The 19039-nt window shown below is 49.2% G+C and overlaps 1 protein-coding gene across 1 annotated transcript; it reads left to right on the top strand.

Annotated features, from left to right (window-relative positions):
- Positions 1-741: 741 nt before the first annotated feature.
- LOC128899266 (olfactory receptor 14A16-like) lies at positions 742-17215 on the top strand (the record flags this gene model as incomplete). The annotated part of the gene is made up of 3 exons (XM_054177650.1): positions 742-1559; positions 5203-5239; positions 17036-17215. Coding segments are annotated over 3 exons (1035 nt in total), but the record flags the coding sequence as incomplete, so codon positions are not given.
- Between the last annotated feature and the right edge of the window lie 1824 nt (positions 17216-19039).

Genomic DNA, 19039 nt, shown 5'->3' with positions numbered 1-19039 from the left:
AGGCACTGTCCATTCTCACTCCACAGGAGGTGGCTTTGCAGGACCAGAGGGCTGCTCACTGCAGGTGCTCTGCAGCTCCACTCTGTTCCAGCACAGTCTGGATCAGTCCATGCCCAGTCCAAATGCTGCAAATGCTGGGGCTGTGTTTCCAGCTCTGGGGCAATCTGGGTCCAGTGACTCCTTCCACGCCTCCAAGTGAAAGCAAACTGTGGCTTGCATCCCAGTACTCAGCTTCCAACACATCCAGGTGTGGGGATCCTCCTGTCACACCAGAAACACAGATGGGTGCCACCCCTCAGTGGTTTGATGGTGTCAGAGCACTCTGGGCACCTGTATCTACTAAAGCTTTATCCTCTCATGGGTTCAACTTGCCAGGTTGGTTCTGTGTGGTCCAACAAACCAATTTGTCTCTCCCCTCCATCTGGTTGGAGGCAGAGCCCCTCTAAGTGCCAGGTGCTGCTCTTTGGCCACAACAACCCCATGCAGTGCTACAGGCTGGGGTCAGAGTGGCTGGAGAGCAGCCAGACAAAAAGTGACCTTGGTGGTACTGGTTGGTAGTAGGCTGAACATGAGCCATCAGTGCACCCAGAAGTGTGCCCTAACTTGTCACTGCCTTTCCCTCCTTGGACAGGTCTCCATGGCCAGAGGCAGCAGATGGCCAACAGCAGCTCCATCACCCACTTCCTCCTCCTGCCATTCCCAGGCACAAGGCAGCTGCAGCTCCTGCACTTCTGCCTCTTCCTGGCCATCTACCTGGCTGCCCTGCTGGGCAATGGCCTCATCATCAGCACCATAGCCTGGGACCACCACCTCCACACCCCCATGTACTTCTTCCTCCTCAACCTCGCCCTCCTTGACCTGGGTGCCATCTCCACCATTGTCCCGAAATCCATGGTAAATTCACTGAGGGACTCCAGGGACATCTCCTATGCAGGATGTGTTGTCCAACTGTTCTTTATAGTATTCCTAATTGCTGCAGAGTATTTTCTCCTCACCACCATGTCCTATGATCGCTATGTTGCCATCTGCAGACCCCTGCACTATGAGACCCTCCTGGGCAGCAGAGTTTGTCTCCACATGGCAGCAGCTGCCTGGGGCTGTGGGGTTCTCTTTGCTCTGCTGCACACAGCCAATACATTTTCCCTGCCCCTCTGCCAGGGCAATGCTGTGCAGCAGTTCTTCTGTGAAATCCCCCAGATCCTCAAGCTCTCCTGCTCCACATCCTACCTCAGGGAACTTTGGATTATCGTGTTTGGTGCTTGTTTCTTCTTTGTCTGTTTTGTGTTGATTGTGGTGTCCTATGTGCAGATCTTCAGGGCAGTGCTGAGGATCCCTTCTCAGCAGGGACGCCACAAAGCCTTTGCCACCTGCCTCCCTCACCTGGCTGTGGTCTCCCTGTTTACTGGTACCTCTTTTTTTGCCTACTTGAAGCCCCCCCCAGTCTCTTCCCTATCCGTGGACCTAGTGGTGTCAGTTCTGTACTCAGTGGTGCCTCCAGCAGTGAACCCTCTCATCTACAGCCTGAGGAACCAGGAGCTGAAGGCTGCCCTGAGCCAACTGATCCCTGGATGCTTTCAGAAGCAATAAACTCTTCGTCTTCTCCTGCAGAGCAGTTCTGATGTCACTCAGTGCAGCCTGGCTTCTACGTTTTTTTTGGTGAAAAGGAGAATGGATTAGCAAACATACAAGGAATACACAGGAGGCAGCAGACAAGGAGGAACCCTTTCTCTCTGTCCTAAGCTGTGCCTGCTGCAGCTCATGGAGCTGAAGACACCACATGCTGGAAGCTGCTCTCCCTCCCCTCCTCCAGGGAGGACAGTACAAGCCAAAGCAGCAGCACCCTTCCTCCCACCCAAACCTTCTAGGAGGGGTGTTCCTCTTCTCTCTCTCTCTCCATTTTTTCCTTCTCTCTCCCTTCTTCTCTTCCTTCTACTTTATTCTGTTAATAAATAGCCTGGCTGTTGATAGTTTGGCCTCCTTTGTGCTTCTAATTTCATAACTCAGGAATGTTCCAAAAGAGCTGAGTCTCTCTCCCTCTTCAGACCAAGACACAACACCAGTGCAGCCAGGGAGCACTAATTCCTGGTCTTCATAGACTGCTCTCTTTCCACTTCCACACTCCCCTTCTGATCCCTTGTGTTAGTCTAAGGCCTGGAAGCTTGCTCAGGGCTTTGCAGTGTGGCAGTCTGTGATCACAGGCAGGGACAGGCCATGTGCCCATGCACCTGGTCTCCACAAGAGCAGTTCCACACAGACAGGTGATCTGCTTAAGGCAGTGTCTGAAGCCTTTGGTCTTGTTCCAAACTTTCTCTCAAGAGCATGCCCAAGAAATTGTGCCACAGATGAAAGCATCAGGGAACAGTTAAAGTGTGTGAGTGTGCACAGCAGTGTCCTCACACAGCCAGGCCTCCTGCAAGAGACCTGAAGGACCAGCAGAGAAAGGTCTGCTTTGTGCCTTCTCTCCCAGGACAGTCATCCTGGACTAGTCCTCACAACCACTGTTCCCAGCACTGCCTCTCACCATGATTTGGAGAGGTTCTTTGTCCCTCCACAGGAGGGCATGGCCTCAGGAGGTCAGCAGTGCCTGTTTGCATTGTGCAGATGAGATGTCAGCAGATGAGCTGAGGTGAACCTGAGTGAGCACAAACACCATCAGCTATTGCTGGAGGTACCAGGGCACTGGAGGTGTGAGGAGCCAGGGGCAGCAGGAGGCCAGGGAGAAACTCTGACTGCTGCAGGGCAGAGTCTGTGGGAGTGATGGGGAAAGACTCTGTCTCTGAACATCCCACACTCCATTAGGGGTCCATGAGGCCAGCTCAGATGTGGACACCTGGCAGAGCTGGGACATTGCTGTGTGTCACTCCAGAACAAACCCTACTGGCCCAGGGAGATTCATCTCAGATGGCTTGGGCAGGCTGCTGTCTGCTCACATCACCCTTGCTGGACTGTGCCCTGAGACGTGCACAGAGCCATCCCAGAGGTTCTGGGCTCCTTGGCAAAGGCCTCTTCAAGAACACCAAACAGGAGGATGGGGAACATTGCAGGCTGGTCACCCTCAGCACAGTCCCTGGGAAGGTGAAGGCTCAAACACCTCTGCAGCCATTTGCAGGCCCTTGCAGGACAAGAGAGGTATTGCTGAAACCATATGGGTAGGGGCAAGAAGGGGATGTTTTGTGCCTGGACCTTAGCCAGGGCTTTGCCATGGTCCCCCATAGTCTCTTTAGAGCCACAGTACTGAGCTGGAGTGCATAAATGCAGGAGGTGGTGGCTGGGTGGTGGATCAAGCCCAAATGTCACCAGTGGAGAGTCCTTCTGTCAGACACTTCCCAGTGGCATCCCTCAGGGCAAGGTCTTGGGCCAGCACTGTGGAATGCTCTTCATGAACTCCCTGCAGCCATCTGAGCCCAGGGCCATTGCATTTCCTCTGGAGATGAAGCCAAACTGGGCAGAGCCCTTGAGGGACCTCATCTGCTGAACCCTGCCCTGAGCAGGATCATTGGACAAGAGGATGTGCAGGAGTCTCCTCCACAAATGCAGCAGGACAGAGCCAGCAGCTTCTCCACTCAAACCCTTGGTAGGAAATCTCCCAGATGGATCTGGTGAAACTTTGATCTGCTCAGGCTCTGGCCACAAGGAGGCTGATGGCTGAGTGTGCAATCCTGTGCTCAGTTGTGTCTCAGGAACTCACCATTCAGTAGGAAGCCAAGGACTGGGAAGGGGGAGGTGAGGCCACTTCTGCCTCCTGAGAGGATTGGCCAACAGCAGGAACACAGCTGGCAAAGGGACTGTGAGGTCAGTTGTGTCTGCAGGAGCTGATAGGGCAGCCCTGGGCTCATGGCTGGCAGATGGGCACAGTGATCTGTCAGATGCCCTCTGCCAAAGGGCCTGGGCTGACTGCAGGAAGGGGCTGATGGTTTGGCTGCTGTGTCTCTGCTGCCTGAGTACCTGATGGGACAGCAGCAGGCACAGGGCTTGGTGCTGTCTAGCCAAGAAACTGCAAGGCCAGCAGGCTTGGAAGCTCCTGGTGAGGTAGGCAAGAGCAGGAGAGAGGAACACTGCCAGATGGTGCAGCCTGGCAGGTGCAGACTGGCCATGAGGAGCAAGAAACCTCTCTCAAAGGGCAGTGCTGTGGCCTGAGAAGATCTCCAGAAGGAGTCTGGGATCAGCCCTTCTCTTTGTGTCCCAAGGAGCAGAGTGTGAGTGTGGGCAGGTGTCAGTGAAGGCATGGGAAGGCCAAGGTGGGGAAGTGAGATGAGTGTCTGCAGCCTGCAGGGCAGGAGAAGCAGCTGTGAGACAGTGCAGGACAAAGCTGTGGTAGAGCTGGCAAAGGGCAATGGCAGTGGTGGGAGTGATGAAGAGAAGCCAAGGCTGTGCCCTCTTGACTCTGGCAATTCTCTGCCCCCGAGGCCTGTGAGGAGATGTTGTCCTAAGGCACTGGGAGGGCCTCACTGCCTCTTTCCACAGCCCCAGGAAGGCTGGGGACTGTCAGGCCCTTGTCCTCCACTCAGCATCACAAACCCTACAGGGATCCTAAAGGAAGGCTGGAGAGGGACTTTTCATGAGGGTGTCTGGTGACAGGACAGGAGGGAAAGGTTTGAAGGTGAGGAAAAGGAGGTTTAGACTGGGCCTTAGGAAGAAGTTCTTCTGTATGAGGGTTGTGGGACTCTGGAATAGGCTGCCCAGGTAGGATGCCCTCTCCTGAGGGTGTTGAAGGCCAGGCTGGATGAGGCCTTGAGCAGCTGAGTCTATTGGAGAGGCATCCCTGCCCATGGCAGGGAGGTTGGAGCAGATGAGCTCTGAGGTCCCTTCCAACCTAGGCCATGCTATGCTGCTATGAAACCCACAGCCCACCCCCACTGCACCTGAAGAGCCTTGACCCACACATGAGGGACAGGATCTGCCTGCCCAGGGGCTGTGCTCAGGCCTTGGCCTTTGTGCTCCAGAAAGCAGAGCCAGAGTTTGCTCTCCTGCACTTTGCCTTTGTCTGCTGCAATCACAGCCTCTCCTGAGCTGCTCTAATGAGTCCCTGGGGAGGCTTTGGCAGTACCAAGCCTCAGTGGGCCAATCAATGCTTCAAGGTACTTTGTGTTTTGCTTCTTACTTCTTTCACAGTTTCTTCACTCTTCTCTCAGTACCTGAGGTTCACGGAATGATCCCCAAGTGCCCTAAGGAGCTCTTTGTATCTCTGTTGTTTACTTCCAGATTTCAAAGTGCACCTCGCAAAGCTCAGATTTTGATGGTAAACTATTTGATTCTTTGTCAGATGAGGGCAGAGGTGACAGCAGCATCCACCAAGCCAGAATGATGCAGGCTGTCTGCTCAGGGGGCTGGACTGGGAGGAGAAGCTGTCCTTTGAGGGCTGACATTGAATGGACAACTTTGCTCCTCACCCTCCTCAACCTCCCCACTGCAGTCACTGCCCACCTGGGCCTTACATCCCTGCTCCTTGCATCAGACTTCTCCACTGCTCTCTGCAGCTGGAGCTCACAGCTCCATGGCACCAGCTGCCCCCTGCTCTCCTTAGAGAGCTGCCTGCACACAGCCACAGAAGAATTGTTGCTCTTTGGAAGCAAAGCAAAGCCAAGGCTGAGAAAGTTCCCTCAGCAATCCAAGCCCTCTGGAACCATTGCTTAGCACACAATGTTGCACACTGTCCTTACTGTTCAGTCACTTGGTCCCCAAGAATTTGCCCAAGAGCACAGGATGATAAGGAGAGCAAGGATGAAGCATATGAGAATTAGGAGGAGGAGGATGAAAATAATTATGAGGCGGACAAAGGGGATGATGTGGCAGAACTGGAGGATGAGATGGAATAGGAGAAGAATGATGAGAAGGAGGAGGAAGATGAAGAGGAGAAAGAGGGCAAACCCATCTCAGCCCCTCTGTGCCACCCAAGCAGCCACATTTGTGCCCTGAGTGAGGGAAATATTCCCACCCATCTTGGAGCTGGTAAGCCACACTGCCCCCAGCCCAGGCCCAGCCCTCTGTTTGTGGTGACTACGGCAAGAACAGCTCCCTCAGCTGCAACCTCATCCGGCACTGCTGAGTCCACAGCCAGAAGCCGCTGCACCTCTGAGCTGCCTGAGGCAAGAACTCCATCCAGATGGCCACCCTCAGCCAGCACCGCTGCACCCACACCAGTGCCAGCCCTTCCCGTGCACAGGCTGCAGCAAGGGCTTCAGCCGCAGCTCCTCCCTCACCTGGCATATTCACCCCCACGCCGGTGACCAGCCTGCCCCAGGGGACACAGCAATACACCGACCCTGGCACTGCCAGGCCATGACCCCCCAGGGGGCTTTTGCAGCAGATGGAACTGCAGTCTCCTTCTTTCCTCAGAAGCAAATGTGCCCTGCCCTTCTCAGCACCAGCCAGTGCTGAGGAGAGTAATGACAGTGCTGAGCAGCACAGCTGGCAGCAAGACTACAGCTGGGCTGGGATTTGGCTGTTTGTTCCTCAACACTTTGGGTTTCCTAGAGGTAAAAAGAAAAACCTCACCCCAAGGATAATGCCCAATTAGAATGGAGACCCCAACCCTAATAAAGTATTGTCTTTGGTTGGTTTTCCTTGGACATTTCTTTCCCATGCTGATGCAGCAGCTCTGTCTGGGTAGATGTTGTTTTTCTACCCTGGTCCAAGTGATGACCATGGTGCAATGTTGGAGTGAAAACAAAACAAGAAATATTTTTTTAATGCAGCAGCCGCAAGGCTCTGGAACCAAAGTGGCTCCGCGCACAGCCCGTCCGGGACTGAAACCTCCCGCGGCTGACGGCAGGCTCCTGGTCCCGCGCACGCTCGCCAGAGCATGATCCTTCCGGAGCCCCCTGCCTACCGGGAGTCCTCCCGACCCGCAAAATGAAAGGAAGGCAAAAGCCGAGCAGAAAGCTCACAATCCAAGCGGAGCTGTCCCGAGCACCGCTCCATCGGCTCCCGAACCAAAATGGCCAAATGATAATAAAAAAGAATTCATAGAAAAGAAGAAGGTTAAAAAATAATTTAAAAACCCCTCAAAAATCAAAATTAAAATAGAAAATAGATTAAATAAAATAAACATGCAAATAAAAAGTTAATTAAATAAAGAATATAAGATAAAAAAATTAAAACTAGATAAAAAAATAAGGTAAAATTAAAACTAAAAAATTGATTAGAATAACAAAGTAAAATAAGAATCAAAAAATTACAATAACAAAATACAAATAAAAAAGGTTAAATTTACAAATAAATGTAAAAATGACCAAAAAGTAAATTTAAAATAACAATAATAAAAATTTAAAGAACAAAACAAGTTAATTAAGATAAAATCTGAAAATAACAAAAATTAATTAGAAAAAATATATAAAAACTAGATTAAACTTAACAAAAAATACCAAAAAATAATTAAAAAGTATAAATTAACAATAAATAATTAAAAATAACTAAAATTAAAAAAAGTTATACTAAATTAAAAAAATAAGAAATTAATTAACGATTAAACAAAAATATAGATTAAAAATATTAAACATATAAAAATAAATAAATAAATTCAGAATAGAAAATAATAACTAAAAATGAAAAATAACAAAAAAGGAAAAATAATAAATAATAAAAAAATAAAAAATACATTCAAAATAAAATAAAAAATAAAATGACTCAAATTAGAATTAAAAAGAAAATATATGTAAATAATTTGAAAAAAATAAACAAAAACAAAAACATGTAAAAATAATGAAAAAAATTAAACTTAGAAAAAATATAATATATATAATAAAATCAAAACAAAATGAAACAGATTTATTAAAAACAGATTTAGAAAATATTAAAAAATGAAACAAAAATTAATCACAAAGTTAAAAATAGATTACATTCAAAACAAACAAAGAAAAATTAGTCACAAACTATGTGGAATCATAGACTCATAGAATGAGTCAGGGTTGGAAAGGACCACAAGGATCATTTAGTTCCAACCACACTGCCATGGGCAGGGACTCCTCACACTGGATCAGGCAGGCTAGAGCCTCGTCCAGCCTGGTCTCAAATGGGGCCTCAGCCACCTCCCTGGACAACCCATTCCAGGGCTTCACCACGCTCACGGTGAAGAATTTCTTCCTCACATCCAGCCTGAATCTCCCCACCCCCAGCTTTGTTCCATTCTCCCTAGTCCTGTCATTTCCTGACATACTAGGAAGTCCCTCCCCAGCATTCTTGTAGGCTGCCTTCAGATACTGGATGGCCACAATTAGGTCACCTGGAGCCTTCTTTCCTGCTAACTGCAATCATCAGCAGAAGAGTCAAGACCATGAGGAAACAGCATTGCCCATGCAGTCAAACATCAATCACAGTAACAGTTATGATACTCTGGGATCAAAAGCATCACTCAGAAGAATGTACCACAGCACCCTGTGAATTAGGACTGAATATTATGGTTGTTTGATTGTTATGTGATTAGAGAAAATGTTCCTATGGACTTATATGTTATCTCACCAGTTTGCTAGAATTTTGCACACTTAGAGGGGAAAATCAAAATCCATTATAACACAACATGCATTTGCATTGTAGGTTGGAAACAACAACTAACAAATAAATAACAAATAAAAAAGAGAATACCCCATAGCAAAAAAAAGTTTTTTAATGGTACCAACAAGCGCTAGTTAGCTCATGGCAACACCTAGAAACATCAACTTTGCAAAGTGCTGCAACCCTCTCACCACAAGACACACGAACACAGCACAACTGTCATGAAGATGACAATCAGCAAACCTGCCTAGCACTGACCTCAATGACTGTCACGATAATCCAAGATGTCAACAGAAAGCATCTAACTTATAGCTGAGTGTCGTGACTGCTTAACTGTTGTGTGAACATCAAGAGATCAGCATTACTAGGATGAGTAAAACCACGTTATTTTGTGTAATTTTATATTGGGCAAAGCAACGAAGCTTCTTTGCTCTTGCTGTTTGCCTGCAAGTTTTCTGTCTGTGAAGCTAGAGCCTGGCCAGATCTACCTTTACAGATTAAAGAGATCTTGTTACCATTAAACAATTCATGATTTTTGACCATCCTAGAGAAAATAAAGATGCAACATACCCCTAAAGCAGATTGTAAAAGACAGTGCTAAGGATGACATTTGTGCCTTCATGTCTGTGTGCAATGTGCTCAGGCATAATCAAGTCTTCTCTGTCAATAAGAGGAGTGAAATGTAAAGATTGGTACTATTAAGATCTAAGTTCTTCTTTACAATGTCTGTTATCTTTGACCATGGATTATGCCAGCTCTGTTAGAACGTCGTAACTAGTTCAGCTCAAGCTTTGTGCCTTGTACAGGTTACATCAGTCTGTTGGACATGCTGCACTACAGAACTCTTGCTTTTGCTATACAGCTTAGCTTTACCTTGCTTGCTTCTGTGTATGCAAATATTGTCTTGTATGGGATGAGAATAACTCCCTTGACCAGATTGCTCACAAAAAACAAAAAGGGGGATTTGTGGCAATTCCAGTTACGAGCGGTGTGAGCAATCTGGCAGTGCAGGCCTAGAGCCTGACATGGTGGTAGGCCATGCTCAGCAGAAGTGCAGAGCCAGCTACCAGTATGCCAAAACAGTGCTGTGCCTGCAGCACTGTAACTAAAACAAGACTGGTAGCTAGAAACATAGTGAGTTATCTCAGAACAGGACATGCACCTGCATCAACAAAACTCGTGTGTCATCCGTAGTTGGACCAATAATCTATAATAGTGTGATGTGTGGTCACTCATAGGGAACCAATGAGTCCATGCCAACAAGGCACCCTGAGTTTATATAAGTTGTGGTTTCCCTTGCTACACTCTTCTTCTTCTTCTGCCTGTCCTATATCTTCTGCTTCCATGCTCTCACCATAGGCCTGTGCCATAGGCCTGCAATACTGGAACAATAAGAATCAGTACCCGATCATATTGGTCAGCGCATTGATTCCATAACCTCCGTCGTCCGAAACACACATCTCTTATCTACGTTCAGACAGAAGACAAATGACTCTGTTGCAGTGTTTACAGCTCCTATTTTCAGGTCCTTGTGTAGCTTCTCCGAGTCGGTTGGCGTTGGTAGTCAGCTAAATGCCTATTCTTTCTCTACACAGCTGCAGTCTGTTCCCAGGGTTTATGACCCACAAGGGCTAAAATATTTCCTTCTATCAGCTGAGCGGTGCTTGAGGTTCTGCTCCCTAAATTCAGTCCTTCAATGATATGTTTTGGGTGTAGGAATAATGGCATGAAATAAGGGGTGGCATGTAGCAGTTTGGGCTCAGTGCCTTCTGCTGCTACCACATAAGATACACCTCGAGTGTCCCAAGTGTCCAGCCCAGTGGGTAGAAACAGGAAGCTGCATACTTCACTCTCATAATGTCCTGCTCCCTATAAATCCATCTGCAAGGTCTCACACTTCCTCTTTCTTCCCTCACTGCTACTGTGAGACATGCTCCCTACCTGGTAATGGAAGGGAAGTTATCTCAAGGCCTCTTAGGCCTGGGTAGGCCTAATGCCAAGAGGAGAAGGGGAAAGGGCAATCTCAGATCTGGCCAGCTGAGATTAGCCTAACAATGGAGGGGGCAAGAAATAGCCCTGAGGGTTCTGGGTGTACCCTCAGGTAGGGAGAAGGGGAGTGCTGGGAGGTTTCTGGGTATGCTTTGGGATCTTCTTTTGTCACTGAGCTTGTGGTTCTCTCTAAACCACTCACTGCTTTTCCATTTAAACTTTCCATCACTTCTGCAATCCTTTTGTCTGAGTCTCATTTTCTGTCCTGGTGGGAGGCAAGGGAGGATCTGCCTTCAAACTGGGACATGGCCCTTCTCTGGAGACCTTCCAGCCCCTCCAGATCCTTCTTGTAATAGATGCTCCAGAACTGGGCACAGAGCTCCAGGTGGGGTCTCACCAGGGTGAGCAGAGGGGGAGAATCACCTCCCAGGCCCTGCTGGCCACATTTCTCTTGCTGAATCCCAGGACACAATTAGCTCTCTGGGCTGCAAGTGCACACTGGTGGCTCCTGTTGAGCTTGTGGATGAACACTCCCTCCTTAAGGATACTCCAGAACAAGAAGCACAGGATGGGGGATGGAAGAGGCTCCTGATCCAAAGAAAGATATTCAAAATGTGTCCAGAGATGCAACCTAACTGATTAGCAAACATTGACTGCCTGAAGTCAAGGCACCTCTGTGGGAAAAACACTCAGGGTGTGCACCCATCCAGGCTGTCACCATCCATAATAAGGAACAAACACACAGGGTGGGCAGAACCAGGAGGAAAGGGAAGTCTTGGAGATGTGGCAGCAAAGGCAGGAAAAGATTACCCCTCAGCTGGTCAGGAATCTGTGCCCTTGGGGCAGTGCTCCCAAATACAACTGTGGCTGAGCAGTGAGAGACTCAAGTTGGGTCCAAGGAGATGTGAAATGGCACAAATGAAACAATGCTGCAAAGGAAAGGGCCTCTGCTTGGCACAGCTTGGCCTGAGGGTTTCTGCCTTGCTCAGGAGAAAGTGAAGCAGAAAAGGCCATGGTGAAGATCTCTGCTCTCCAGGCCTCTGCAATAGGACTGCAGGTGCAGGATCAGCTTCCCAGGGAGGAGGGAAACAGGTTACAGAAATAGCTGCTGAGGAGGGAATGGCTCCAGGCATGGTCTTTGCCTCAGAAGGAGGAGTGGGCACAGCACTGAACACAAGCTGTTGTGTTTCCATGGATCAGAGAGGAAGGACATCTATAGACATGGGTGAGAGATGGGAACAAAGCAGGATTGTGCAGGAAGAGGAGCCAGCACAAGTTCTGCACCATGAGGGTAGTGGAACACTGGAACAGGTTGCCCAGGGAGGGGTTGGGGTCCCATCTGTGGAGATATTGAAGGTGAGGCTTGACAGGGCTCTGGGCAACCCTGATCTAGTGAAAAAGTCCTTGGGGAAGTTGGACAAGATAACCTTTGAAGGTCCCTTCCAGCCCAGCCTGTTCTATGATCAGTGAGATATGGGAACCAAATAGATTCTGCATGACGTGCAAAAGGAAGACACCACCTGGGGCTGCTCAGAGCTCTGGGCCTGGCTATGGTTGTGGATTCCTGCCTTGGGCTTCAGTCTCAAGAAGTTGGTTGGAACACTAACCCTGAGCTTGTTCAGCTTTAGTTTGCATGGCTGTTATAGTGCAGGGCATGTGTGAGTGCTGGTCTGCTTCAGGGAGCAGATACAGGGCACAGCAAGGACCCCTGGAGAGAGCAGGAGCAAATGTCACCTTCAAGAGAAAGGCCTAAGCCTCTGTATTCTCCTAAGCTCCCATTTCAAGGACCAGGCCTAAGGCCTGTCTGCATCTCATAGAGCAATACTAAGCTAGACTTTACTGAGGTTCTTTTCCCTATTCCAAATGCCCTGGGATGGACCAAACCCTGCACACAGGGAAGAAGGCCAACTACAGCTGGGCTGCAGCAGGAGGAGTGTGGCCACCCAGACACAGAGGTTGTCCTCCCCCAGACTCAGCACTGCTGTGGTCACATCTGGATGCTTGGTGTCTAGCTGTGGGGTTCTGCAGTCTGATAGAGAAGGGAGGAACTGAGGAGATCTGCCAGGACAGGGGTTGACATCTCTGTGGAGAGGCTGAGGGACCTGGGCTGCTTCACCTGCTGAATGGAGGCTCAGGGCACTGCCACAACAGTGTGCACATGGCTGAAGGGTGGTTTCAGAGAGGATGGAGCTCTTCTGGGGAGTGGGATGAGATCAAAACCCCCACAGTTTAGCTTGGAAGGTTCAGAGTGGAGATGAGGCCAAAGAAATGTCCCAAAGGGCAGAGCTGCTATGCATGAGGCCATCCAGAGGTGTCAGGAAATGGCAGGGAGAGCTGAGACAGCTCAGGGAAGAGATGGAAATGGCAGGGGGAGAGATGGCTGGGGAAGCAAGATTGGTGTCAGCAGCCTGAAGGGAAAGAACTGCAGGCATGGGACTGTGTAGGAGAGGCTGCAGTAGGGATGGCCAAGGGCTCTGGCAAGGCTGGGAGGCCCAACAGGACCAAGGCCTTTGTCCCCTTGCCTTTGGCAGTTGCCTCTGCCACCAAGGCCTGGGAGGAGAAACTTGGCTTTGAGGCTTTGAGGTTCTTCTGTTCAAAGGGTAGTGGTCAGGGCTTGGCCTTTCTGCTTCCTGGACCAAAGGCAAATTTTTCTCCTCTATACTTTGCCTTTGTCTCCCTGCAATCCTGGCCTCTAACAAGCTGCTCTAAGGAGTCCCTGGGGAGCCTTTGTCAGTAACAAGCCTCAGTGAGGCCAATCAGTGCTTCAAGGTACTTTGGAGTTTGCTTCTGCCTTGGACTTGTTGAGAGGCTTCTTGGCAGTCCCTTGGCAGAGTCTGCTGGCAGTACCTAAGGATGATGTAATCAGCCCCAAATACTCCATGGGGCTCATTAAATACTGCTGAACCTCATTATTGCCAGGTTTCTGCAGCTAATTGGAGAGGCTTTTATTGCACAAAGCATCTGATAAAAATTATTTCACAGGGTGAATCACAGACCTCAGCCACAGGTGAGGGACAGGATCTGCCTTGCCAGGGGCTGGGGGTCAGGGCTTGGCCCTTGGATCAATGAAACCCCTCCAGGTTTCCTCAGCAGCAGAGCCACCTTAGCTGCTTGTCCTGACCTGTCAGCACTGCCTCAGTTCTCTGCTCTCACCACAGCCTGGAGATGCTTCAGTTCCTCAGTGATGCTTCCCTTGCATCCACTGTCTCCTTCTGCTCTAACCAGACCCTGGGGACCCTTTCCCAGTATGCTTCACTGGGACCCATTAAGAGTAGAAGGAACTTCAGAGTTTCAATCCAACTTTGAATTCTTGAGTGGTTTCATCAGCTTCTCAGGCTCTGAGGTTCATGGACACAGCACCAAAGCCACCAGACAGCTCCTTTAAATGCCTTGGGCTGTTTCTTTTGTGCTGAGCCAGGCCAGGTTCCTGAGCTGGAGGGAGCTGCTGGCAAGCAGGCAGCACTGCAGGAGACAGCTCTGGCCAGGATCAGCTCCTCTGCACAGCAAAGCAGGGTTGAGGACACTGCCAGAGGATCTCAGGGAGATGAGGAAGGCAGAGAGAGCTTCAGGGTGTGCAGGATGGGGGTGACTGAGAGCACTGGAGAGAAGTCACTGCAGTCACAGACATGGTGAGTCTGTGGGTGCAGGACACTGCAGCTGTAGCTCCTGCAGGCATTTCCATCTTGGCAGCTGATGCTCAGCTGAAGGCTCCTGGAGTGTGCACACAGAAGGAGGAGCAAAGCCCTTCAGTTCCATCCTGTGAGCAGCAGTGAGCAGAGCTGGGGAAGGAGAAGGCTTGACCCCCAGCCCCTCTGCCTTTCTCTCTTCCCTTCACTGTCTCTGCAGCTCTGCAGTGCTGGTCCTTGTTTCATCACCTCTCCATGTACTCTCATTCCCTGGGATTGGGCTGTTGGTCACTTCCTGTTCTGACACCAGAGGAATCTTCATGCAATTTTGCATCCCTGCTGCATTTCAAGCTGTGAATGACCATCACTGGTTGGTAGAGATGTGGACTGAGGTGGATCCATTCCTCCTGCAGCTCAGGGACAGGGGGTTACAATGAGGCTGACAGAAGTGTGCCCTAACTTATCACTGCCTTTCCCTCCTTGGACAGGTCTCCATGGACAGCGAGGCAAGCGGAATGGCCAACAGCAGCTCCATCACCCACTTCCTCCTCCCTACCATTCACAGGCACAAGGCACAAGGCAGCTCCTGCACTTCTGCCTCTTCCTGGCCATCTACCTGGCTGCCCTGCTGGGCGATGGCCTCATCATCAACACCATAGCCTGGGACCGACCACCTCCACACCCCCATGTACTTCTTCCTCCTCAACCTCGCTCCTCCTTGACCTGGGTGGCCATCTCCAACCACTGTGCCAAAATCCATGGCCAATTCCCTGTGGGACACCAGGGAATCCTCTCCTATGCAGGATGTGCTGCTCAGGTTTTCTTTGTATTTTTCTTGCATACTGCTGAGTTTGCTCTCCTCACCACCATGTCCTAACGATCGCTATGTTGCCATCTGCAGACCCCTGCACTATGAGACCCTCCTGGGCAGCAGAGTTTGTCTCCACATGGCAGCATCTGCCTGGCCTGTGGCTTTCTCTATGCTCTGCTGCACACAGCCAATACATTTTCCTGCCCCTCTGCCAGGACAATGTTGTGGACCATTTCTTCTGTGAAATGCCCCAGATCCTCAAGCTCTCCTGCTCCACATCCTACCTCAGGGAAGTTTGGCTTATTGTGGTCAGTTCCTTTTATTCTTTGTCTGTTTTGTGCTGATTGTGTTGTCCTATGTGCAGATCTTCAGGGCAGTGCTGAGGATCCCCTCTCAGCAGGGACGTCACAAAGCCTTTGCCACATGCCTCCCTCACCTGGCTGTGGTCTCCCTCTTTCTCAGCACTGGCTCCATTGCCTACCTGAAGCCCTTCTCCATCTCCTCCCCATCCCTGGACTAGTGGTGTCAGTTCTGTACTCAGTGGTTCCTCCAGCATTGAACCCTCTCATCTACAGCCTGAGGAACCAGGAACTCAAGGCTGCCCTGAGTCAACTCATCCCTGGATGCTTTCAGAAACAATAAACTCTTTGTCTTCTCCTGCAGAGCAGTTCTGGTGCCACTCAGTGCAGGCCCAGCCTGGCTGCTGGAGTTCTGGCTGCTGCTGGTGCTGTTCCCCTTGTGAGAATGTTGTTGCCACACAAATGTCTTTCTTCAGACCATTTCTGGTTCAGTGCTGTCCTGTCTGGTGTTTCCCCGAGGCTGCAGACAGGAGGAGCTGTGCTCCCTGTGTGTTCAACACAATAAAGGACCCTGCAGGGAGTTGTTTCTCTGAGTTCCTTCCTCCAAGGCTTGTGTGGAGCTGCAGGGCAGTGCCTGTGTGCAGAGGTGGAGGGGCAGAGTCCTAGCACACCAGCAGTGCCAGGGAGCACCAGAGCTTGGGCTGTCCTCAGCTGCTCTTTCTTCCCTTCTACTCTCTCCTGCTGAGCCTCTGTGCTGGGGCATGGCCTGAGTGCTCTGGCAGCTTGGGCACTGTGCTGCTGTGTGGCAGTGCTGGGACTGCAGGCAGGGACAGGCCAGGGCTGCTTGTGGGACAGAGCTGTGCTCCAGAGCAGCACTGCCATCAGAACAGGAGGTCTCCTCATGCCTTCATACCCCAACCCCTTCCCATTACAGGACTGCACCTACTCAGAGTCCAAACTGAATACCCTGACCCCCTTCCAGTACAGACTCAGTCCAAACATGGTTCTTTAACCCCTCCAGTACAGATGTGGCCTCATCCCAGTACAAACTGGATCCTACTCTTCTCTAGCACTGCAGCCTGGGTCCCATCACAGCACAAAATCTATCCCTGGCTCTCTTCCCAGTACCATCTGCATCCATCCCAGTACAAACTGCGCACCCTCATGCCCTCAGCCAGTACAGTCTGGGCCCCTTTCCAGTACAAGCTGCATTCCCTGACCACATCCTAGGACATTCTGGTCCCTTCACAGCACAATTTGGGATCCTTTTAGCCCCTCCCAGTAGAGATCTGGTCACATCCCAGTACAAATTGCATGTCTGGACCCCCTCCCAGCTCAGATGTGGTCTTATCCCTGGACAAACTGCATCACTTTGCCATCTCCCATGCAGTTTTCCTGTGCCAGGACAAAGTGTGTTGCAGAATGGCTTGCAAAGACATGGTTTCTACGGAACAATGGTTTGACACAGAGTATGTAGGCCGGACTCCATCTGTTTATTTATACTGCTCACAGCAAGCTTGTGTGTTGATGCAGCCAGGCCACCGTGGCCTTGTAGCTTGTGCTTGCAGCTGCCTGCAAAGGATAACAGGATACCAAAGCAAGGTCACTACGTCTTACAGGCGATAACAAGTAAAGAAGAATGTAAACAGAATTCTTGGATTATCTCATCAGATGGGATAAGCAGGATGTTTAACCGCAGAAGGTGGGGTTGTCAGCTAGGCTACTGTATATAAGAAGTGTCTGATGCTCAATAAAGTTGGATTTCATGGATCATATTGATTGTGTCGACCCCTTCTTGCGGCAAGTGGCGCCTTGAACAGGGACCTTCCTTTGGAACGACACTTCCGAAGACAGAAAGCGGCATTCACCGAAACCCAAGTCGTAAGATTTCCGGCACCGGTTCTGGCAGCACCGGCGGCGAGCTCGGACCAACAGGGGGGAGCGAGGCCGATCGATCACCAAAGAAGCTCGGGCAAACGCAGAGCGGGATCGATTGCTGAAGACGCTGCAAAGTCTGGGAGACTGCCATACAGTCTGGGAGACTGCCTGTGCGCACAGATACCGATGCAAAATGGGAAGGTCGGCGGCGTATGATTTATTTAAGTGTTTTTTAGAAAAACGCCAAAGTATCAGGCATGATCTGGAAAAGGAATTAGAAGGGTTATTATGTATAGCATACCAATGGGGGTTTTTTTAAGGATCCTAATGAGGTTTTGAAAGAGAAGAGTGGAGGAAACTTGGGACTACATTATGGAACAAAAAAGCAGGATAGTAATATTACAACGGGAGAGGACAGACAAAATTTGCTAGCGGAGATAGTTGTTTTGATGAAACTTGTTTGGAGAGACTATGGAAACAGACTGTGGGACTGGGTCACGATCAAGCTGCAAGAGCCGTGGCGAGAATGCATAAACTGTATTAAAAAATATAAACTAGAACAGGCGAATGGCTGCTGCAGTTACAACAAGTTGCAGCACGGACTATGTGTTTCCAAGTATCGACCGATCGACCGGGGCCGCCCCCGATACATCTTTGGCGGCCACATCACGTTTTGCTAGCCAGCACTACTGTCTGCACCCAGCAGGAAAAAGCCGAGAAAAGGCAGCTCGGTGCGTTCGATCTCATTCATCAACACCTTCCTCTGATATCGCCAGCGAGGGCTCAGATTTGGAGACCACAACACCGGCAGCGAGGAATTCAAACAGCACCGACTTTGCTTTACAGCCCCTCTGAGAAACAACGGAGCGCTTGGGGGCTCGTGGTGACGGCGTTCTTACCACCGCACCCTGCCCGCCAGCCCTGCCGGCCCCCGCGGATACCGATGGCTCCGACCAAGGCAGTACCGACTGACGCACCACTGATACCGGCAGCACTGACAGTAGCAGCAGCCCAGAGGCGGCTGCTTGCCCGGCCCCCACCCCTTTCCCCCGCAGAGGCTCGCACCAGCGACCCCCCTTCCCAGCGGCTTCAGCCATGACTCTGCTCTGATTTAAAGCAACAGTGCTAATTTTCTCACTTCTGGTTGTAATGTCTTTCAGAGATTTGCTATTTAGAGTTTTGTTAAGTTTTGTAATAAGAATGCTGATTGGTTACGCATTTTTGTACTTGTGGGTAGTTAATGCATGGTGATTGTACTGAGGTGTGAGTACTTAGTGATGAGTTCACCTTGTGAGATTTTCTTTAGGTTCGAACCTTCTTGTCTTTGTTTTTGTGTCTGCCTAGGCATTTTAAAGGAGCTCCATGTAATATTGTAATAACTGTTAAGGTTTGTAGTGAATAGGTATTACATTTTCAATGGTATTCTTTAGCTAACTTAACATTTTTAGATTTCTTTCTTAGACAGTAGACTACAAAAATTAAAAAAAAAAAAGGTGTGAACAAAAAAGGTAACAAGTGCAAAGAACAAAAATTTTAAAATGGTAACACAAAAGGTGACAAGTGCAAAGAAAAGTTTAAACACACAAAAATTAACAGGTACAAAACTCTGGATACAAAAAATAGAGTACTAAATACCAGAATAATAAACAAGAGCAACAATAAAATAAGAATATTAAAAACAAAATATGACAAACTAAAAAATCATAAGGATTGCTGACAAAATAGCTTTTAATAGAAACGTAAGAATTGCTAGTAATAAATAAAAAATAAGGATTATCAAGACTACTAGATTAAAACAAAAACTCTATAAAGGAAGACATCAAGAAAGTTAAAATGCACAATAATAATAAAAGGAATTAATAGAAAAGCAGGTTACAAATATAATAAAAAGGCAAAAATACAAAATTAAAATTGAAAATAGATTAAATGAACTAAACATGCAAAAA

The sequence above is a fragment of the Dryobates pubescens genome, chromosome 42 (genome assembly GCF_014839835.1).
Source record: "Dryobates pubescens isolate bDryPub1 chromosome 42, bDryPub1.pri, whole genome shotgun sequence".
Taxonomy (NCBI): domain Eukaryota; kingdom Metazoa; phylum Chordata; class Aves; order Piciformes; family Picidae; genus Dryobates; species Dryobates pubescens.
Note: the sequence above shows the minus strand (reverse complement) of the source record. Positions and strands in the feature narration are given on the sequence as shown.